Source organism: Schistocerca piceifrons, chromosome 4, assembly GCF_021461385.2.
Source record: "Schistocerca piceifrons isolate TAMUIC-IGC-003096 chromosome 4, iqSchPice1.1, whole genome shotgun sequence".
Classification (NCBI taxonomy): Eukaryota; Metazoa; Arthropoda; class Insecta; order Orthoptera; family Acrididae; genus Schistocerca; species Schistocerca piceifrons.
The window spans coordinates 243,586,423-243,611,331 of NC_060141.1; the positions used below are offsets into that span (position 1 = coordinate 243,586,423).

General features: G+C 43.7%; 1 protein-coding gene across 1 annotated transcript in view; it reads right to left on the bottom strand.

Moving 5' to 3' along the window:
- Positions 1-766: 766 nt before the first annotated feature.
- LOC124795755 (synaptic vesicle membrane protein VAT-1 homolog) overlaps positions 767-24,909 on the bottom strand; it is an 84,678-nt gene continuing 60,535 nt past the window's right edge. The window contains exons 3-5 of the mRNA XM_047259837.1: positions 8,052-8,309; positions 988-1,229; positions 767-916 (exon numbers count right to left, since the gene is read on the bottom strand). Coding sequence (XP_047115793.1) covers positions 767-916; positions 988-1,229; positions 8,052-8,309 — 650 coding nt within the window. The remainder of the gene's footprint in view (positions 917-987; positions 1,230-8,051; positions 8,310-24,909) is intronic.

Here is a 24,909-nt window from a genome sequence, read left to right on the forward strand (position 1 = left end):
CCTCGACATTTTTAAAGCTCCTCGACATTTTTAAAGCTCCTCGACATTTTTAAAGCTCCTCGACATTTTTAAAGCTCCTCGACATTTTTAAAGCTCCTCGACATTTTTAAAGCTCCTCGACATTTTTAAAGCTCCTCGACATTTTTAAAGCTCCTCGACATTTTTAAAGCTCCTCGACATTTTTAAAGCTCCTCGACATTTTTAAAGCTCCTCGACATTTTTAAAGCTCCTCGACATTTTTAAAGCTCCTCGACATTTTTAAAGCTCCTCGACATTTTTAAAGCTCCTCGACATTTTTAAAGCTCCTCGACATTTTTAAAGCTCCTCGACATTTTTAAAGCTCCTCGACATTTTTAAAGCTCCTCGACATTTTTAAAGCTCCTCGACATTTTTAAAGCTCCTCGACATTTTTAAAGCTCCTCGACATTTTTAAAGCTCCTCGACATTTTTAAAGCTCATCGACATTTTTAAAGCTCATCGACATTTTTAAAGCTCATCGACATTTTTAAAGCTCATCGACATTTTTACAGTGCCTCTTTTTTGCACAACTGAGACACTGTACTTGTTTTAACGTTGTTAACGTGTAGAAGGAATATAAAATATCGCAAGTTTTAGTGAGTGTCACTAATTTCGCAGGTTTCAAAGGCGATTCCTCGTAGATTCTTGGTCAACAATTCAGCTGTGTGCGTCTTTTATACAACCTGGCGTGGCTGCTACCCGTGTTCGCACCTCAGGCTGCACTTTTGATGCGGCCACCGCCCCCGGGTCACCGCGTGGCGACGCCCCGGCCCGCCCCAGCGACGCTTGCAAGCGCGTCTCCTCCTCGCACTCGCAGTTGGGGAGAGTCCTGCTGAACGACGAGCAGCACCTTCCCCAAGTTCTCCCTCCTCCACAGCTGCACCAGCGCCTCACCAACCTGGAATAATGTGCAGAAGATACAGGTAACGTTTCCACGTTCACATTAGCCGCTGTTGCGTGAAAACTCACCCTTTCGAAATCTAAAACGGAGTGAATACGAGGTCTTATGGTGCGCTCGGCCCGCAGCTGGAAGACGCGGTCGAGTATGGAGCGCACTTTCTTCTGGTTGTTTTCGAGATAGTGACCAACGTTTAGCCCTGATATTGCGTGATTCCTGCCGATTATGTCTGCAGATGGTATTCGTTTCGTATTCCACGTTGATCTTAGTCCCCATAAGGTAGTTTTCGGGTACTTCGCTGAGCTATTTGTACCTGGAACAATGTAAATAAATATTAGTTGCGAATTTATGTACGTAACAGAGACCTTAGTGATTAATAATATATTCTCCTTACACTATTTACAACAGCCCGCCAACGCAGGGGTGATTTTTCGATTCCGCGACTGCAGATAACATTTGGTTTTCAGGCTAAGAACTCATCGAGCCATGTTCGGAACGCATTTTCATCCGAAAAGGGAGTTCCCTGTACGTTGTTCGATAGAAAGCGGAAAATGTGGAATCTGAGGGCGGAAGATCAGGTGAACATGGTAAATGCAGAATGACTTCAGAACCCAACTCCTGTATAGTGCTTTTTGTCAGTCTAGCAGATTGAAGGCGGGCGTTATCGTGGGCTAGCATCACTTCACGCAGTCTCCCTTGTCGCTGCTCTTGAATTGCGTCTGCAAGACTTCTCAGTTGACTTACTGATCGATCGATTGATTGATTGATGGATGGGGATTATGGGACTACGGCGAGGTCATCAGTCTCGCAATCCTAAAGTTACTTGCATAAGATATAGGGTTCGCTAAAAGTGGGCGGATCCAGTCAGAGTGGTCAAACTACACTCCTGGAAATGGAAAAAAGAACACATTGACACCGGTGTGTGAGACCCACCATACTTGCTCCGGACACTGCGAGAGGGCTGTACAAGCAATGGTGACACGCACGGCACAGCGGACACACCAGGAACCGCGGTGTTGGCCGTCGAATGGCGCTAGCTGCGCAGCATTTGTGCACCGCCGCCGTCAGTGTCAGCCAGTTTGCCGTGGCATACGTAGCTCCATCGCAGTCTTTAACACTGGTAGCATGCCGCGACAGCGTGGACGTGAACCGTATGTGCAGTTGACGGACTTTGAGCGAGGGCGTATAGTGGGCATGCGGGAGGCCGGGTGGACGTACCGCCGAATTGCTCAACACGTGGGGCGTGAGGTCTCCACAGTACATCGATGTTGTCGCCACTGGTCGGCGGAAGGTGCACGTGCCCGTCGACCTGGGACCGGACCGCAGCGACGCACGGATGCACGCCAAGACCGTAGGGTCCTACGCAGTGCCGTAGGGGACCGCACCTCCACTTCCCAGCAAATTAGGGACACTGTTGCTCCTGGGGTATCGGCGAGGACCATTCGCAACCGTCTCCATGAAGCTGGGCTACGGTCCCGCACACCGTTAGGCCGTCTTCCGCTCGCGCCTCAACATCGTGCAGCCCGCCTCCAGTGGTGTCGCGACAGGCGTGAATGGAGGGACGAATGGAGACGTGTCGTCTTCAGCGATGAGAGTCGCTTCTGCCTTGGTGCCAATGATGGTCGTATGCGTGTTTGGCGCCGTGCAGGTGAGCGCCACAATCAGGACTGCATACGACCGAGGCACACAGGGCCAACACCCGGCATCGTGGTGTGGGGAGCGATCTCCTACACTGGCCGTACACCACTGGTGATCGTCGAGGGGACACTGAATAGTGCACGGTACATCCAAACCGTCATCGAAGCCATCTTTCTACCATTCCTAGACCGGCAAGGGAACTTGCTGTTCCAACAGGACAATGCACGTCTGCATGTATCCCGTGCCACCCAACGTGCTCTAGAAGGTGTAAGTCAACTACCCTGGCCAGCAAGATCTCCGGATCTGTCCTCCATTGAGCATGTTTGGGACTGGATGAAGCGTCGTCTCACGCGGTCTTCACGTCCAGCACGAACGCTGGTCCAACTGAGGCGCCAGGTGGAAATGGCATGGCAAGCCGTTCCACAGGACTACATCCAGCATCTCTACGATCGTCTCCATGGGAGAATAGCAGCCTGCATTGCTGCGAAAGGTGGATATACACTGTACTAGTGTCGACATTGTGCATGCTCTGTTGCCTGTGTCTATGTGCCTGTGGTTCTGTCAGTGTGATCATGTGATGTATCTGATCCCAGGAATGTGTCAATAAAGTTTCCCCTTCCTGGGACAATGAATTCACGGTGTTCTTATTTCAATTTCCAGGAGTGTATAAAGCGAAGGAGTTAAAACACACACAGTAGAAGTCATAAAAGGGTAGGCCAAATAAAAAAAACTGGGAAAACGGAGGGAATGGCCACGGGTCCCAGACCTATGAAACTGGAAGAGAGAACCCAACCACAATCACCCTGCTCCTGCACCAGGTGTAACGTAAAATCTTATAACTGAAAATATAAACCAGTTTGATGCAGGAAACTGAGGACCACGTCAACCATCAGTAAATCGTCTGGAAGTATTAAAGAGAAGTAATCTGGAAGGTTATACTCAGTGCGAAGGGCCAAAAGAACGGGACATTTCCCCAATATACGGCATACCGCCATTCTGGCACCCCAGCCACATTGAGGGGGGTGGCTCGATCGGCAAGAAAAACCAATGGGTGAGCCTAGCATGACCGATGCGTAGGCAGCGTACGGCAGTGGACTCCTTCCAAGAGGAGTGGAAGGGTGAGCACCAAATTGCAGTGGTCTTCTTGATTGTAAAGAGTTTATTACTAAGAGCTGTAGCGCACCACATGTGATTCCACTTTTGGGCAAAGAGATTTGATGTGTATCCGCATATCTGCACCTGAAATCATGGAAGGGAATGGACACGAAGTATCTGTCCCTCAGCCAAATGGTCAGTCATTTCTTTCTATGGGATACACACGTGATCTGAGAGACAGAGGAAGGCAACGGAGGAGACGACACGGCCAAGGGCAGAGAGATGATCATGGATAGCAGACATCACAAAGTGACGAGGGCAGCATCAGTCTATAGCCTGCAAGCTACTCATTGAATCGGTACGTATTAAAATACTGCAAAGGGAGACCTGAGAAGACGTCTCAGTTGTTGACAGTAAATGTCAGCAGTGATGCTTTCCCCCTCGGGGAAGCAATTCGTAGTAGACGGCACCGTCGCTGTTCCAGCAGATGCATAATTTTTTCTTTTGTGGACGCACGCAGTTCTTTGGAGGAGAAGTTGCTGCTTTGTTTGGGCTCATCCGTTCCTTTCTTTTCCTAATTTTAGCCTAAAGACACCATTTCTTGTAACTAGTAACGATACGGGATACGAATGGTTGATTGTTTCCACGAGTCACTTTACAACGAGCAAGCAGAGGTGCACAAATGGCCTTCCACTAATTTTTGTAATTTTGGCTTAGAGCATGTGGTACACATACATGTGGTTTTTGAATCTTCTCCATTGCATGTAAATGTCGCACGACAGTGGAATGATCACAGTTCAGCACATTTACCAGTTCTCGATTACAGTAACGCAGATCACTGCGGATTAGTGCGTTTAAACGATCTACTTTAAGCCCCAAAAGTCTTCCTGAACGTGGAGCGTCACAAATTTCCAAACGATCCTCCTTAAAACGAGAGAAACGTTTTCCTGTCGTGCTCTGTCCAATGGCATTATTCCCATACACGGCGCAAATGCTTCTTTTTCCGTCCGCTGCTGTCACCCCTGTTTTGAACTCTCAAGAATATGTCGGAAATGCCCGATCTGTGCACTTGGCATTCCATTTTATAGCGACCACAGCTCCACTCACTATATCCAAATAACAATATGTTAAGTCAAATGACAATGGCCTACAAATAAAAACTGACAGTCAATAAATTAACCTATACTATAAGTTAACCTATAGTATAAAAAGTAAAATACCACCATAACATGAGTTAAGTTACTCTCCTCTTGATAGAGGTGGAGATATTCGCCGAAAGCCTTAGGTATCACTCGAAACCGACGTTGCAAGAAAATATAAACATTGTCATATTATGGCTTCATTAGTCGTATGTCGATCAATATAAAGTCATACTGGAAGAAATGCTTGTCAGGCTGATGCGCTATGGAGCAACAGCATGTATTCACCACGCAGCAACTCTCCTTCAGGACGTTGACAAAACAAAAGACGCCACCCAGAATTCCTAAAAGTTGAAGTTGCGGCATCTTACAGCTCTGGCGGAGCTTCTGGAAGAGATTCGAAACAGGAAAACCGCAACAAGTACGTCGTCGTAGTTCGGTGGCAATGCCCAGTCACTCCAGCCTGCTATGGTCTATGGGGGCGAGAATACTGCTGTTGGAGAAACACTTGTCGATAACGCACCACTTTACGTCAACTATCTGCTTCTGCACTGAAACCAACGCACCCCACCCGCAACATGCGCCCCCAGATCTGGCGGATTACCGCTGATGCTGGTACGCTCCAGCGACCTTTGTTGACGTAACTGAGGGCACCAACCAGATTACCATCGACAATCACTGCTCTGCAACTGTCATAATTAGTTCGCCATTCAGTTCCAGCCCACCACCACCACCTCCACCACCACCACCAAAACCCAAATGTCCAGGTGAGGGAAATGGCACTCCATCCCGATATACCAGCAACGAATCAACCACCACGACACAGGTCACGTATGTACTTCTATAACCCAACTTTTATCTACATCCAAGATTAATTGCAGGTTCCATGATTTGGTTGCTTCGGCCTGGAGAACGTTTACCACACTTGTACATACATTTCAGTCAGACCAACAAGAATAACACTTACTCTGGAATGAATTTGTAGACTAACTATAGAAGCAGGGTGTGATGTTATGTCTCCATACGTTTCTAGATCTGACTTTCTATCTTTAACAATCAGATCCTACAGGAATGGAAAGACAATGTGGCAGTGCTCCCACTAACCACTACATGTGCAGTCCCATATCCCTAGGAAGCCATGGTTTTCGCAGACGAATAGAAACGTATACATCTACAATAACTGTCAGGTTTGGATACCGATTTTACCCGCCACATCTGTGCGGAATGAAAATATCTCCAAACTCTGGAGCTCAGCCAGATGAACTTTTACGCCCGAGTGGTGAGGTAATGGAATGCTAAGCATTATAAAGACAGCTGAACGAACTTTACACGGCATTAATCAAAGCAGGAATACAAATCACAAGTAGTGTACTGCAAGAATACTCTGCTAGTTACTCCGAGAGGACTAAATCATCCTGGCTCCGTTCTTGGAAAAACGGATACCGAACTCTAAACGAGATATAAGAACATTAAGATCACTACCAAAGGTTGTACCTCACTCTTCTGCAGTTTGAACCAGATATGATCGTCATTACGTAAGTCATTTCAGCTTCACGTTACTAAAGGATTTACGCTGTTTGAACTTTAATAATTGTAATAAAAATAATAAGAACTATGAATTTTTAAGTCACACAGATGGTCAAGACATTACTGATGTTTTACTGTTATTGTTGAAAACGTCCTCCATCGGCAGCAATAGTGTGTGCAACGCTGCGGAACAGATCGACGCAACACACACGTGTTATGATTGCCACTGTAGTAGATTCACAGGCAATCACTGTCGCCTCTGCTCTTTCATCCAGCGTACGTGGCTTTCCGGAGTAGACTGTGTTCTTCGGAGTTCCCCATGGAAAGAAATCTAATCGCGTCACATCGGAAGATCTGCTTGGAAACTCTACACTTCCTCGTCGGCCTGTCAGCCTCTCGAAAAATATTTCATCCGGGGATTGCCACACGTCACGACGATAATGTGACGGTGCACTGTCTTCTTCGGAAAAAATATGTTCTCGTTACAGCCGGTGCAATCCGTTCCTGCATCATGGTGAAGTACCTTCACCAGTCACTATTCTTCCATAAAAAAAAAAAAGAGATAGGTCGATAAGTCCTCTGACAGACATGCCGCGCCACACTGACAACCCTTGAAGAGTATTAACAGTTTGTTATTCCGTAACATGGGCATAATCTCTTGCCAGTACACACAGTGATCTATGGTTCCATTCCATTTAAACGTCGCCTCATCACACCAAAGAATGATGTAAGTCAGCTTTTCAACATCGCAAATTCATTCACGGAATTCGAAGCGCCTCTCTGGATCATCCTCGTATGGAACAACCTGGGAGTGTACGGTTTACACATTGCTCTTCTTAAAATGCGGTGAACACTATGTGCTGACACGGACACGCGCGCAACTCGCCCTATGGACTTCTCTGCGGATGTTGTGAGAATTTTTACCATTGCGTGCACCGCTCTTTCGTCCGCTGATTTCTCCCTGCCCTACAGTTCTTTCTTCTTATCACGTAATTTTGTTATTGTTTCACGTGACGGTGGCGCAGTACCAAACTCCGCCATGCTTTGTCTCTGCACTTTCACGTTTGCATATTTCCAATAAAACATTGAAATCCACTACATTTGCTCGGAAGACATGGTTCTAGCCATCTTATTTAGTATAGTTACTGGCAACTGAACACGAAAAACAAATAAATGGCTACTCACACCAGTCAACAGGTCACCATGTAGTCACAACGTAATCACAATTTCTAGATCAGGTTATCATTAATACTTCCTCAGTTATTAAATTTCAGCCAGTGCAAGTCCCTTTCTGTGACACCCTGTATATCTGGCTTGGTTAAGAAATTATTTACTAAGAGACAGTGTCTATATTATTGTAACATGCCGTTGTAAAACACATCCACCAAGTGAACAATGGCTAAATAATCATCGTCACTGCTAAACAGAGTCATGCAACGCTCAAGTAATGCCAGAAATCTGCTACACAATAGCAATACCTTATTAGAGCTCCAGGACCAAAATGAACGTATATTTAATCACAACGTTTGACAGGACGTAACTATATTTAGAAGGTGGAATGAAAGGTATATAATACTCCCTGGTTCTACTGGATTTCCTACCGCCAACACTGGCTCTTTGTAATTTCGTGGACATCACGTTTTTAAACAATAAGAGTCGCAAATTTACCATCTACTAGAGCCAATAGTCCTATTTTTATTTTAACAGCTTAATTTTCTTACGGAGAGTACACTCACCAATGGTAACCAACCTTCCACACGGTTTAAGCAGACTTAAACACTTCGTAATATCTGCTCCACCGGCGCTGTTTATCACTAGGTCTACTCCATCTGGGTACGCTTCCATAATGTTGCTTACATAATCTTGTTCGTGGCGAAATACACGCTTCACGCCAAGATATCTCAGACTGACATGTTTCGAAAATGACGCCGTCCCCAAAATTGTGACTTGGGGAACTGTTCGTGCAAGCTGAATTACAGCTGTACCAACGCCACCTGCAAATGAAGGTCAGTAAGCTAGTTGTTACACCACACAAAATGTAAAGAACGTCCTTATTTTTAAAGTTAGTTTTAATGAGATAGTTGTAACATTAACTACTTGAATAGCTCATTGCAATTGCTTAATTCTAAGAAAAGCAGCCGCAGTGAAGAAGTACTTTTAATTCATGGATGTTTATTGAAAGAATAAAAGGCTGCACGGCATGTGTTAGTATACGATGTAATGAACACAGTACAATAAGCAACACTAACCCATCCACATTTGCTGCACAGTTAAGACAGCAACCACAAAATACCTAATATAGAAGGATCAGTTCAAATATTACATAAGTTATAGAAAGGAAAAATCAGGGATGTTACGGAAGAAATTTACATCCATCTAAAAGACCAGTAAGAGAGTTTTAAATGAGCAAAAAGTCCTGCAAAATGGGAAATCCCTGGACAGCTTTCTATCAGTTCCACGGCGAAGCATTACGGAAGCATAGCATGTAAAACTATGGCTACACTCATTAATAAATAATACTGTATTGCGAAACATCACGCAACCGTAAAGCAGTTTTTACTCGACACTCTTAGTTGTCAGTACTGTTGTATTAGAGTACTGTGATGGATTTCATATACAAAATCTTTGTACCAACTATTCAAAAATGACGTGCTCCCACAATAACTGAACAAATATTTACAAGTTATTTTAAAGAAATTACGTAGTCATATTTACACCAGCGATGAACGATAATTAACTATAACTGAGAACAAAAGCATATGCAGGTTAAGTAGAAAAATTTCTGTAAAGTAACTATAATCTTCCTACTGTTAAGTACGTTAAATATAAGAGATCTGCGACAACTGCTCAAAAATAATGTGCTCCTAAAATAGCGTGAACATCTATGATTTATTTTATAATATTAACATGTCATATGAGCAACGACGCATATGACTTAAGCTACTACTAAAAAATAATCCATAAAGTAAGTTATAATGTACCTATTATATCTACAGATATGACTTGTCCCAACATCAAAGTCACAAGCGTCACGAAGGTATCCTATGTATGATACTTCCGATTTAGATATTTGAAAATGGCCTAAGGCCGAAAGTGTACAATCGTACAGGAAATAAAGAAAATTGCAGCTGAAGGCTTTAAGAAACCTTTCAAAAAATTCATCGCTATTGCGGACCCTATCGCATTGAAAATCGAGATTTGGTTTTTGACATCCTTAGAAACACTAGAGATCTATATCGTACAAGAATTTCATCCACTTTATACGTAAAATGTGAGATACTTTGAACTGATTTTCTATCGCCCTGGAGAGCAGTGAGCTTAGGTGTCTCCCTTCAGATTGTAATCCTACTTGTAGCGACAACACTTTAACATCAGGCTGTAAATGTCCGCTGCCAACTAGTTTTTATTCTGACTACAGTCAAGCGCCAAATGGATCAAAGGGTAACTATAAATAAATACAGCCCTAACTGTTAACAGGCTGCCACATTTTCTCTTATTGGATAACACTTCAGATAGCCCTTAAGCCATTGTTACGAAAGTTATTTGGTATGCAGACCAGTCCATGTGTACCTACACCAATTTCATTACAGCATACAGGAATTGCATTGGTGAGCAGTACGCCACACTCCACATATCATACCCTTGTGCAGTGAAGCTCAGCGGTGACTTAGTATTCGTGGCTAATGTTATTTACAATAATTTATTTACAAATGTGTATTCCCTTCCCTTCACCCTGATATGTACGCTATGATTATACTCTGACGAAAAAAAATAGCAACACCAAAAGATAAGTAGAGTAATGAAATTTCGGAAATACATTTACTTAGCTAACATATGTAAGTGATTAACATTCCAAGATCATAGGTTAAACTAAGCGCGAGATAAGCCACTCCAAACGTGAAATGCTATCACATGAATAACATATTAACAATCAGAATGTTGCATGCAAGCATGCAAAAGTGTCGAACAGGCGCCGGATGTCAGTTAGTGGGATGGCGTTCCATGCCTGGGCACCTGGCGAGTCAATGCAGGGACGGATAACTTTTGTGGATTACGCTGGAATTGTCCGATGATGTCTCACACGTGCTCGATTGGAGGCAGATCTGGTGATCGAGCAGGCCAGGCCATGTCGAGACACTGTATTGTATGTCGTGTCAGAAGAGCAGTATGTGGGCTAGGTTTATGCTGTTGGGGAACACCTCCTGCAACGCTGTTAATGAATGGCAGTACCAGAGGTCAAATCTCTAGACTGACGTACAATTTTGCAGTCAGGCTGTGTGGGATGACAAAGAGTGATCCTGCAGTCATACGAAATCGCACGCCGGACTATAACTGTTAGGTTTAAGTCCAGTATTTCTAGTAGACAGGTTGGATGCAGGTCAATTGGCCGCCTCCTAACTAACACATGGCCATCAATTGCAATGAGGCAGAACCGACTTCCATCAGGAAAGGCAAAAGACCTCCACCCTTCTCTCCGATGAACTCTCGCTTGTCACCACTTAATACACAAATGGTGATGGTTTGTAGTTGTAGCTGGACTTTGAATTTCGCCGCGCTACACTCGTTCCCTCAGATATAAATTATACCGTCGCCGCTGTATGAGCGCGCGACGGCAGAGAAAATATATAAGAAAAGGAAAGTACTAAAAATGTAACTTTTTTGTTTTCTATCCGTCTTTTGTCTCTCGAGAGCGGAAGCTCAATGCAGACGTAAAAACTTATTAGCTAGTCTTGGTCTGATTAAGAGGAAAAACAACTTATTGATGTGCAGACGTATTGTGGAAATTTCTATGAAATTCAGAGGATGGAAGCAGCAACATAAAATACATTGCATTTAATCTCAAGACGATTTTGATTTGTATAAATTAGTGATTCCTGGACGATTGCAAGATTTCGGAGCAGCTACTACTTTTCACGCAGAAACGAAGTAGGAGATTTTTGAAGACCTGGACGCCGCACGAAAGAAGACATGTTAACATGGTAAAGCATGAACTCTTATCTACGCCATTTCCCCTTTTAATCACATTTTGTTATTCTCTGTTCTCTGTCAAATAATTATTGTAGTGGAAATTGGTTTGACTTTTGCTCAGAAACGCCACAAGGACCATCCCAACAATAGCTTTTCCGAATCACGAAGTCCGATAACCTTCCTGTAATACGAAATCCGATTTGCATTTCATTCTTTCCCTTTTTCACGGTCATTAACGATTTTAGAACCCCCTTTTTATTCACCATTTCTTCCCACGTTTTCAATCTCTTTTCGTCTCTTCTCTTTTCTTTTTTATTAAACACTACATAGTCAGCGGAATGCACGCTACAGGACTCCTGGCTGGGAGTTGTCCTTTAAGCGTGTGATTTGTAACAGTACGTTGTGTCACTTTGGTGGGAACTGCTGCTCAGATTGCTGCTGCCGTTGCAGTAAGATGCGCCACAGCTCCACTCTGAACACAATGGCCATCCCTCTCCGCAGTGCCACGTGGCCGTTGGGAGCCGTGTCTTCTTGCGACCGCACATTCTCGTGACAACCGCTGCCAACTATCACGTACAATGGCTCGATTTCTGCCAAGGGTTTCTGCAGTATTGCAGAAGGAACATCTAGCTTCTCGTAGCCCTATTACACGACCTTGTTTAAACACAGTGAGGTGTTAAAAAAATGGCGTCTTTGTCGACTTGAACGTATTCTTGACTAACATCAACTCACTATGTCCAACTTCAAAGGTAACCAACGCTCACGACAATTACAACGAGTGTTAAAGGCAAACCTGATATGCAACCGTACAGTGGCGCTACTTAGGCGCCCGTCGCAAAATCTGAGTAGACATCACCTCTCAGATGCAGAAATACGCCTTCCAACTTTCGCTTATGTCGCACAACTCCTTGGTGTTGCGATTTTTTTTCCGTCAGTGTAGGTTGAACGTCACCTACATAATGGTTGAAAATAGAAAATGAAATGCACGAGTTCTACGAACAATCTTACTGAAAGTAGTACAACTTTTTGTGATTGGCTCATTGCGCTATTTACAAAATAAGACAATGGTATGAAGGTGTTTTTAGTAGCTATGTCTATTTCATTATTTTCCACGTAAATTATACTAGGAACTTACCAGGAAGCTTCGCTGTGACCGTTTTGATTGATAAGTATTCGTTCGCCTGCTTGTCGCGTTGGTACCATTAGTTCCAGGAACGAACTTACGTTGAGTAATGACTCATCTAAGATTTACAGCTTATGGTCGCCCGTCTTCAGTTCGCCATCCTATACACCTACATCATAACAGGAAGGCTTCCACATAACCCGTCTTCCTACTTGACACATTTTCTTTAAGTCTTTCTTTTCTTCTCCCTCAAGCATTAGACCAGTTGGTACGCTGCGACTGCTTGATACACTAATCTCTTGCGTCTACCAATTTAGGTATGTACTGTAACAGCTGTTTTGGACTAAGTCCATCGCACTTTTTATACCTTCCTTTCATTCACTCCTGTATTCCTTAACTTTTCCATCCAAGTGGCATATCCCTATATTCTTCCGGATGGTCTCATATTTTAATCTGCCTCTTCATGTTCCTCCCTGGACCGTTCTCATGAATCTCGGCTACTTGGATTACTGTGTGTTCTGAAGTTAACTGTAGTTTTCACTTCCATAGTCCACATTAAACTGCTGCAAATTTATAAAATTTTAGCGTTTTTTACTTTCCCTTTTCAATTTGTTCTTCAACAGTCACTTCACCGACGTATCATGTCACAGCCCAAGAATCTGAAGGTGTTAACTAGTTCAATAGTTTTATTTTCCAATATGTATTTGAGTCTAAAGGGTTTTGAGCCATGAAACGCTATGATCTTCGCTCTATTTCTCAATATGCTTAAATTATGTTGCTTTCTTATTTAATAAACTTCATATGGTGCTCTGTGCAAGTTTTCTTTGTTACCGCAACTAAGCAAGCGTAAGATTTTTGATAAAATGTCTCCCTTTGAAGCTGTTCTGTATACTAAATATCATAATTCGTTGTCTTCATTCCCTCACAACGCCATCTAAATACAAATTAAAATTATTGGTGAAATACGACGCCCTTACATCTTTGGGTGGGTTTAGCGACACCTCTGACTAATCAAAGAGACTGTCTGTGATACAATATCCAGAGTTGACGTCTATCTTCAGGAGTTCTGGGAACCGGGGTGAGGCAAAACTTCTTTTGATGTATGTATTATGTCTCAGTGTGTGTTGCAGTTTGTTAGTGTTGGAGAGTTTGCCGGTGAAAGTAATGCAAGCAGTGAGTGTTTTCTATATGAAAGTTCGCTAAATGGTTTATATTAAATACTCTTCACTTCTTTCCTTGTCGTTCCAGCCACTGGGTTTCCTTAAAAACATTTGGCCGAGATACTTTTGGATTTACTGACTTCAGAGTAAGTAGGTGAGCAACGGACACAAGATTGTTCCCGATAAAGGGATAGTAGCTTTTTACTGTATTTTTACTAACACATGAACATTAGAACATTCGTACCAGCCTTGGTTTGCTTAATCCTCATCACGATTCTAGTACGTAGCAGACTAACTTCTTGCAATCACTATGTAATACAAACATGATAATATTAAACATTGTGTACGTACCTCCTATGGATTGCATGAAAATGACATGTTTAGTCTTGAGGTGTCCAAATTCGAACAAACACAAGTGTGCTATCAAGTAGTTAAGTCCGAGACCCACAGCGGTTTTGGGACTAATATATTCCGGCAGCACATAACAATTTCTTCGTGGAACTTGGATGGTGTGACGGAAAAGACCACCTTGCATCTGCAAACAAAGAACTTTTTGTCCCACCTGGGACAAATCCATGGTTGAAAAACTTGTCACGATACTGTTAGGCGAGGTGCATCAATAGAAATTATTTTAGTCTAATAACTGAACGAGGTAAATGGAGCACTACTGAGTTGTTCATAGTCTGTATTTAGATTAGAGATTAGATTAGTTTCTCGTTCCATAGATCCTTGCTGAGGAGATCCTCGTGGAACACGTAAATTTTTTTTAAAGCTGAAATAATACTAATAGTATGAATATATACAATACATCATTTGTTTCTATTAAATTCGTCAATGGAGTAGGAGGAGTTGGCCACTAGTAAGTCCTTCGGGCTTTTAAACTGATCTTTATTTGTAACTAAATTTTTTATGTTTGCTGTATGTCATAGCTGCTCGAGAGAAAGGACGTGGGTCTCTAAGAAAATCATGGAATTCCGTTGTCTGCCTTTTGACTGACCTGCGACCAAACAGTTCCACAGATATCGAACTACAGTAAAGTTTAAGTTACACTGCGTTCCACTGGCAGGCGTACCTACTCTACTGAACAGAGAGTGTGTGTGTGTGTGTGTGTGTGTGTGTGTGTGTGTGTGTGTGTGTGTGTGTGTGTGTGTGTGTGTGTGTGTACGTTGAGACGAGTTATAAGAATTAGAGGCTGCTGCCTTCGTAGAAGCTCTCAGATTGGCGGGAAGTTTCGCCAGCGACACGAATTTTATTATATTGACAGTGTAGAAAACAACCTACATCACAAATTACGGTCCTTCCCAACAAAGCGTTATGAGGGATTCTGCGCAATTTTCAGTGAGTGTAGTAAATCAGTTGCATTATTTAAAGTAATTTAAGTTATTGCAGACATTTTATTTACCGCAAGGTAACAATTTTTCACCCGGTTATGCAGAGCATATACATTATGTGTCGCGACTTTGTGTGTGCAGACCAGCTGCTCGTATAAAAGCGAACACTACAGCGAACTGGAAATTTCCCCACTCGTCATGGGACGAAAGCTCTTCTGTCACCGTTACATGTTGGGCGTCAAATCGTCTAGCAATGATCCATTATCTTGGGAATTACCTCAGTTACTAAATCTGACAGAGTAAGTCGTACTGGATGAATACATCCAAACCACTACACAAATATCAAGTAGTATGGTGAAATCCTTGAACATTCGACACCAGAATATTCCACCACTTTTCACAGAGGTCATGTTGCTTCAATAAAACGATCTCTGTTCTTAAATTCTTTGTGCTTTATAAGGCCAGTGATGTAAGAGTGAATTGAGCGCTGCTACACTGTCGAAAACCTATCTTAGCTGGCACGACTGGTACAAATTGTACACAGACGGTTCCAGGGTGAGTGTCTCTGCAGGGATCACATTTATATGACCAAATAGGATGAGAGCAGAGGGACAAAGTTCGTTTTAGTGAAATCTGCATTGTTGCCAAATTTATTCAAGATTGTGGCTGTCCTTGAGTGGACGCCCACCTCCTCTCTGTGGTGGTGTGTGTGGCAAGATCGCAGTGTTGATATCACCACCTGCGAACACATTGCTTTCTCTGAAAGTCGATAATATTTTCTTTCTTTTGTGCATTACCTTGTCATAGTAAGTATGTATCCTTTATTTCAACTATTCTTTATTTGTTAATACGTCATACTGTTTCATCATTCATTTTGCTACTGTTTTATATTTTATATTGTACGAATATGAATGTTCTGATTTTATATGCTTTGTAAATCTTTGGTTACGCTAGGAGAAGTACTGTGTCATCGAGAGAGCGAACGAACGACTATCGATAGAGAGCGTGCGAGTTGTTGTACGCGGCCGGTAAAAAAAAAAAAAACCGTGAAAAAGTTCGGTGTTAAAGACGGTGATACGCGGAGGAACAATTAATTACAGTGCGTCCGCTGTGTTAATAGGAGATCGTGCATTATTAAGTGAACAGTAAAACCTGAAAAGTATATTGAATGTGTGCGGTGACGATTTTACAAACTGTGTGAACTTGTGACAATTAGCTATGAATCGGACACTGTTGTCGTGCGGAGACACTGTTAGAACTGCGTGAAAGTGGAACAAACCATAAAGTAAAAGAACAGTGCTGTGATTTGATCGAGAAACATTTATTATATCGTCCAAACTGTCTTAAAGACGACGACGTAAATTGAACTGATGTTTAATGGACTGTTATAGCGATAAACACATGTGACTGTTTTCCTGTAGCAACACGGTGAAAGAACTGTGCGAAGTATTGGCATTAACTGGATATATATGGTAAATACTAAAGACATTGCATAATTCCGACCTACCGGCACCGCGTGATTAATAAACTTTTATTATTAAACGTCGTGCGCGTAACGACAACGCACACGCTGGAACTATTATTATCGAGCCAGTGCTGCCAGCTGATTCGACTACAACGGAGACGTGGACCACCGCCGTAACTGGAATATTAATGAAACAGGAGGATCTATCATTATCTTCACGTCACGAACCAGGGTTCACTTCACACATCGTCCGCGCGGACCACCGCTGACGTCATCGCACTGCCTGCAGCAACGGTTAAGACATTAAAAGAAAATTATTACGCTTTCTCTCATTTCAAAATTAAAAGACAATTGCAGTTAAATTAACTATTTGAAAAATACTGTCACAATATCTCAATTTCGTTTAGTCCCAATAAATATTCTTTCCATTATTTCGTCTTGTTGACAGTGTTGAAAACCCGCCAAATTAAAGTTATATTAATAATTTTCTTTCAAAATTCTTCTCAGACATTTGGCTGCTCAATTTTATTTTGATGTTTGTAACTTCTTTTGGAGGGAGTACATATTTTTTGTGTAGTAAAATTAGCTACCACAAAATTACATATATTACCAGCTGATGCTGTCCGCCATCGCTGCTTGAAAACCACCTATTTTCTCATTGGCTGTCAACTTCAAAACAAAATTACGTATTTCGTGGGCATCTAGCAGATGCGCGATGTCTATGTAGGCTCCTACAATAATTTGTTTTTACTTTTGCAGGTTTACTGGAATTCTATTGACTAAGTGTCCATTTGGCCCCCGTTAAAGTGATTTAATGTGTCGCATCTATATAGTAATTGTACTGAATTACCTGATTTATTTTTTTTCGTTCATGACTAAAAGGGGTAATCAGATTCCTTGTATAGGTCATGTTTTATTGTTTAAAATGTTTTTTTAAGAAGTAGAGAACCAGTTTCTTTACACACTCCACTCCTCCCCTCTCCCCTCCCCCACATGTGAATTCGCGGAAAAAGGCTAAGTCCGTGCTGAGCTGCTGGAGAGGAAGGACATAAGATATTGCCTTTATTTATTCAATTTATTTTTGAGAGTGTTAACCTGCTGCTGGGTTGTCCACATTCCGCCACTCCCAAGCCCACACTTTTTTGATTGTGTATGTATATGTTAGGCTTGAAGTTTGAAGACTGACTACTCCAGTAAACAATACTCCACCAGAGGTTGCTCAAAACCGTCCTACAGCCACCCAACTCACAGCCCCACTTGCCACCTCCCCCCACATCCATTCTGTTGCTGATTGTGTTTATGTGTATATGTTCACAGTGTTGTGTGCCGCAATACCACTCCGAAGTGTTGGGAAACTGTGCTTTAGCCGTTGCCAGAAGACTTATCTCCTACTGTTCTACAAGTGTACAGCCGCTGAGGAAGTTTACGAAGGTATGTGGTATGAAGGGATAGGGCAGTGAAGTATCACTGAGGTGTAGGAAAAGTGGCCTCCTACGGATCTACAAATGTATAGTTGCTGAGGAACTTTTACACAGATACATGGTAAGGAGGGATAGAGTAACAAACAGTGACAGCAGTGTAGGAAGACCAACACACACCACCGCAAATGATGTAAAATGCCTCATTGCTCTAATTAAACATAAACAACACATGACACTGCAGCATACGCACTGGGAATTTAGAATAATTATTGTAATAACAACTGCCTGCAAAAGATCTCGCCAGGAGAAAGTGGCGACAGCTATACATGTCTTAACATCGATGTGTGGCAGCTTAGGGCCAATCTTTCCTCTCTCCTCCTTTGCATAGAGAGAGATACTGGTTTTCCATGTCTGTTCTAGCCTGTCGCTGATGGTACGCAAAGAGGTCCATCCACTGTAGGTGCTACGCTTTGGTTGGTGCTGGGTTGACAACGATATACTGTTTGAGGTCTCCAGATATCAAATGCATTTCAAAGATGTGCCGACCCCTGGAACAATAGGAAGTACTTTATTATTCGCCACGAGTGGGGCAAAAATAACTATCTGGGAAAAGAACAGCAAACAGCATTCCAATGCCCTCGGCTACGGGTCATGGTGGAAAGGGGCAGCTCCAGGGCATGCAATCGCCAGACGGGGGTTGAGGGTCGGGCGCCTTCACCAGCAGCCATTGAGGTTGCTGCAAGCAATATGCCGGCACTGACCACTTCTAGCAAAGTCACTTAATCTGTATCGTGCTATCTTAGCCTCCAAGCGCTCAAAATTAGTGTGTGTAAGTCTTGTAAATAAATTATTATACATATGAGTGTTAATACATTTCAGACGAAAAATATCAATATGGAACAGCAGCTTTTATGCTAAATATTCGTGTGTCGGAAAAAGACAGTCATTTTTATACTGAGCAGCAATTTATAATTTGCATTCCCTCCCTCTGCGTTGTTTCCTAACAACCAACTCAGTAAAACTACGAATTATCTCTACGGTACTGTTGTCGATGACGAATGAGCAAACTGTCGATGTCGGGGCTCTGTCACTATCATTTGTTGTATTTTCCTCACTTTTACGTATTCTCCATTGATTCTCGCAGTTTTACCACGTCTTCCATAATTTTAACGCATTTTAACCAACTACTAGAGTTCCGCACTAGTGCTCTCGGTGACATGTCAACAGAACTTCTCATTGTGTGTATCTCGTGATGCTAATGATATTGCAGCCTGGTTCTCAATTTCTGTCTCATTGTTAAACCACCTTTTCCCCTACTTTGCGAGTGCTATATGAATGTGGACATATCGTGAGGCCTGCTACACCGCCTGCATGACGTGACACAAATACTGTTTCATAGTGTGGAAAATGCCAGCAGCAGAGGGTGGGGGAGGGTGCCAACAATAAGTTTCTTAGTCAAAGCTCTCTATAAATTTGGTGAGATATTGTTATTGGCCTATTTTCTTATGTGGTTGGGAGTCAAGAAGTATTCTCGTATTTGTAGAATAAAATTGGAGACAAAGATCTCACCAACACCTTTTACGATTACCATCTCAAAAAATGAATCACATCGACATCAGCACTCTGCCCTCTACCTCGAAACGAGCTGCCCCTTCGTTGAACCTACCGAAAACGATCTTGAGAAAAACTCTAGATGGTCCCTCTACGCTTCTTTTAACTGTTCCTCTGTCTTTAACCAGCCCTCTCTGTAAAAGTGTCTTCACTTTAATTTTGAACTGACCAGAAGTAGGAGGGCACTAGACACTGTACATTCGACGTCTCTTGAAGCAAGAAAATTAGCCGAGTTCTACGTAATCAATCACTTTTGATTTTTTTTCCAGAAAGAGCATAACATTTGTTGCTAACTTGCAGAACCGACCGGCGTTGGTGATACGGACTAGTATTCTCATTTCAATACCATAACTTCTGTTCCGCAAACACTGTACCATACCAGGCTTATTCATCCTCTCTCTAGGTGCGTGCTTGCTGCGGAGGTTAGCACTAGTTACTGATGTGTAGTAAATATGAGCCTGTAACATTTGAGTGTGTTGTGATGTAATGTGGAGGGTATAGTGCCTTCTTACTTTTTGTGAATTCAAAATTAAATTGGAGACAGTTTAAGCCAGTATTATAGGGAGGGTTGGTTAAGGATAGAGGAACATTAAGAAAAATATGTAGGAAGACAATCTGGAGTTTTGTTCAGGATCCTTAGTCAATAGTTTCAGCGAAGAGGAAGCTCGTTTCGAGATAGAGCGCAGAGTGTTGGTATGGATGTGATTCGTTTGTTGTGGTAGTAATTGTAAAATGTGTTGAGATCAGAAAGATCTCCGACTGTCTTACAAATGCGAGAATACTTTGTGACTTACATCAACAAAAGGAGATATGCCCGATCATAACAACATCTCATCAAATTTATAAAATGTTTCAGATAATGAACCTAGTGCCTGCACCTCCTCTCTGCTGCTGGCTATTTCCCACGATATTAAATAGTATTTGTGTCACGTGATGTACGTAGTGTAACAGCGTTCATAATATGTCAACATACATAGTGCACTCGCAAAGTAATGGAGGGGTTGGTTAGCAAAGAAATTGAGAACCACGCTGCAATGCGATGAGAAGTTTTGTTGACGTGACAAGTCGCCGGAAGTAGTGGCTTGGAACTCGAGTAGTTGGATAAGATGCATTGAAGCTACAGAAAACGTGGTAAAATTGCGAAAATCGATGGAAAATAGGTAAAACTGAGGAAAATACAACAAAAAATGATTTTTACGGAGCTCTGACCCCAATAGTTTGCTCGTCCGTCATCGACAACAGTATCGTAGACTGAGTTCATAGTTCTATTCGGTTGGATGTTGCGAAATAACGAAGAGGGAGGGGATGTGAATTATAACGTGTTGTTGGGTGTGAAAATGATTGTTTTTTTTCGACAAATGAATTATCATAGTGTGTAAGCCGCTGTTCTGAACTGATAATTGTCATCTGAAATGTATTAATACCCACATGTACAACACTTTACTTAGAAAATATCCACAGACACTAATTTCGAGTGCTTAGAGGCTAGGAGAGAGCGCTTGTTTTGGGAGCTTCTGGAAGCAGCCAGTGTACTGAATGGCAATCGCCTGCTGTGACCTCAACGGGCGCTGGTCACAGCGTCCTCCCCTCTGGCCAGTGCAACACCTGAAGCTGACTCCGTCCACCACAATACGTGCCCGAGAGTCGTCGCATGCTGGTGGCTGCTGTTCTCCCAGGTAGTTGCCTTTGCCCCCATCCGTGACGATTAATCGCGTAAATCGCTATTACTCAAAGATTTGGCATTTCCTTAAAATTCGTTGGATTCTTGCAGACCTGAAACAATAGATGTTTGTCAAACCAACAGGTTGGAACAAGTCTGCAAAACCAATATCTCTACGCAAGAGCGGGAGGGGGAGGGGGGAGCGGGGAGGGGTGGGGGGAGGAGAGGTATCTATGAGGGGAGGTGAGACTGGTTCTAAGCTGCTTAGTCTGTCACCACACATCGAGGTGAAGACACAGACACTGTTCTACTGGAACTTTTTCTTTGTTCAGTTGTTGTATGACATCATTACAATGCTCCATCTTCCCATAGAATCAATCGCAGGACGCATTCTTAGTGTGACGGAATGGTTGCTGTTGTGCTTTTTTTAGTAGTTGCCTGCTTATAAGATGATTACATCTGTCTCCTCGTAAGACACACTGGTACCATTCACAAGAAAATCGTTTATCCATCCCAGAATGTTCACTCTATCCGTTCTCATACTGTTGTTTGGTCCTACCAGAATTATGTCATTCTGAACTCTTCTACACAACATAGTGTGTGGAACTTCATAGCTGAATGTATGTTGGACTGATGTATGGCGTTAATGCTTAATTTGTAGTATACTGAATGCAGTATTAGGTGTTTTCGGTTTAATATTCATTGTATCAGGCGTAAGATCATACCACAAGAACGAGTTTACACTTATTTAGCTGAAGATTTCATTGATTTTGCTACTACATCAGCTGTTTGCACTGTTGCTATCACAGTATTCATTTTAAAAGTTTGAGTAGTTGCGTACAGGACAGCGCCTTACACACTATAATAGCTAATCATTTGTCGGGAAAAGTATCATTTTTACAGCCAACAGCACGTTATAATTCACATCCCTTCCCTCTTTGTTATTTCGCAACATCCAATTGAATAGAACTATGAACTCCGTCTACGATACTGTTGTCGATGACGGACGAGCAAACTGTCGAGGTCAGAGCTCTATAACAATCATTTTTGTCTTACTTTCCTTGTTTTACCTATTTTCCATCGTTTTCCGTAGCTTCAATGCATTTTACCCAACTACTCATTTTACTTCACGTGGGGTGAAGTCTGTTGGTGCAATATTCGTTACAGCAAGCATTAGAACCGCATCTGGTTAATACTCGATGGTAATATTTCATGCAGCGAGTGAGTATCCATGTCTATTTAATCACTTTTTTTGAACGAAAGAGGTGATATTACAGCAGTCAATCTGTCTTTAGGCAGACACGCAGCGTGTTACTCCAGAAGGAGGACGTGACCTGTGTAAAATTCCTCCACCGTCTGTTCCTCTGGCATCTGTACAACAGGCATCGCATCCTTCCACAGTTTGTAAGGAAGCAGGCTTGTGCCTATGCACGCACGTGCGCAGTTCTGTTATTCGATACAGTGGAGCGTCTGAAACCTCTACCAGACATCCTTCAGACAGTTTACCTGAAGAAGTAGGATAAACGAGAGCGATGATAGTCAGTTGCATGCAGCGGTGGAGACAAGTGACTGCAGGCCCTGCTGCTCTCCACCTGTTGGGGGGTGGAGCAGGAGAATTGGCAAACAGTGAGATGAACAGCATGAGGACTCATGTGTATCCAATTTATGCAGCACACATGATATTAATGTTTTTCCTACTTCATACTGATCTTACCTAGCCGAAGATCACTTTCAGACAGTTCCAGCACGTCCAGAACGTTTGGAAGCATGCCACTGTTGACCAGTTCTTCATCTACGACTGACTGTTAGGAATTTCGCTATCGTTCCAGGGGGCCAGTCTTTCCGAGAAATACACTCCTGGAAATTGAAATAAGAACACCGTGAATTCATTGTCCCAGGAAGGGGAAACTTTATTGACACATTCCTGTGGTCAGATACATCACATGATCACACTGACAGAACCACAGGCACATAGACACAGGCAACAGAGCATGCACAATGTCGGCACTAGTACAGTGTATATCCACCTTTCGCAGCAATGCAGGCTGCTATTCTCCCATGGAGACGATCGTAGAGATGCTGGATGTAGTCCTGTGGAACGGCTTGCCATGCCATTTCCACCTGGCGCCTCAGTTGGACCAGCGTTCGTGATGGACGTGCAGACCGCGTGAGACGACGCTTCATCCAGTCCCAAACATGCTCAATGGGGGACAGATCCGGAGATCTTGCTGGCCAGGGTAGTTGACTTACACCTTCTAGAGCACGTTGGGTGGCACGGGATACATGCGGACGTGCATTGTCCTGTTGGAACAGCAAGTTCCCTTGTCGGTCTAGGAATGGTAGAACGATGGGTTCAACGACGGTTTGGATGTACCGTGCACTATTCAGTGTCCCCTCGACGATCACCAGTGGTGTACAGCCAGTGTAGGAGATCGCTCCCCACACCATGATGCCGGGTGTTGGCCCTGTGTGCCTCGGTCGTATGCAGTCCTGATTGTGGCGCTCACCTGCACGGCGCCAAACACGCATACGACCATCATTGGCACCAAGGCAGAAGCGACTCTCATCGCTGAAGACGACACGTCTCCATTCGTCCCTCCATTCACGCCTGTCGCGACACCACTGGAGGCGGGCTGCACGATGTTGGGGCGTGAGCGGAAGACGGCCTAACGGTGTGCGGGACCGTAGCCCAGCTTCATGGAGACGGTTGCGAATGGTCCTCGCCGATACCCCAGGAGCAACAGTGTCCCTAATTTGCTGGGAAATGGCGGTGCGGTCCCCTACGGCACTGCGTAGGATCCTACGGTCTTGGCGTGCATCCGTGCGTCGCTGCGGTCCGGTCCCAGGTCGACGGGCACGTGCACCTTCCGCCGACCACTGGCGACAACATCGATGTACTGTGGAGACCTCACGCCCCACGTGTTGAGCAATTCGGCGGTACGTCCACCCGGCCTCCCGCATGCCCACTATACGCCCTCGCTCAAAGTCCGTCAACTGCACATACGGTTCACGTCCACGCTGTCGCGGCATGCTACCAGTGTTAAAGACTGCGATGGAGCTCCGTATGCCACGGCAAACTGGCTGACACTGACGGCGGCGGTGCACAAATGCCGCGCAGCTAGCGCCATTCGACGGCCAACACCGCGGTTCCTGGTGTGTCCGCTGTGCCGTGAGTGTGATCATTTCTTGTACAGCCCTCTCGCAGTGTCCGGAGCAAGTATGGTGGGTCTGAAACACCGGTGTCAATGTGTTCTTTTTTCCATTTCCAGGAGTGTACATAAAACAACTCGCAGGAAGCGCCCAGGTCTTAAGTGTGTGTGTGTGTGTGTGTGTGTGTGTGTGTGTGTGTGTGTGTGTGTGTGTGTGTGTCACTATAATCCATTGTTTATGAGCGGTAGATCTTTCACGACAATTTAGATGTATAATTAGAGCAATGAAGCACTTTCTGTCAGTTAACCCGCCAGGGTAGCCAAGAGCGCTAATGCGCTGCTTCGCGGTAGGCACGCTGGCACGCTGGCTCCTGATCGAATCTGCCCGGCGGATTAACAACGAGGGCCGGTATGCTGGCCAGCCTGGGTGTGGTTTTTAGGTGGTTCTCTACATCCCGCTAGGTGAATATCGGGCTGCTCCCTAAGTTCCGCCACAGTTACACGAATCACAGACATTTGAAAACGTTCGTACTATTACATGGCTTACACTAGATTCAGACAGCTGGGATACACTAATTCCATCCTGGGGGGCTCTGGGTGGCGGCAGGAAGGGCGTGTGGCCACCCTCTGCAACTAACACTGCCAAATCAATAGTAACATGGCCGACCATGGGTTGAAGTGGGACAATGGTCCAAAGACAGATTGA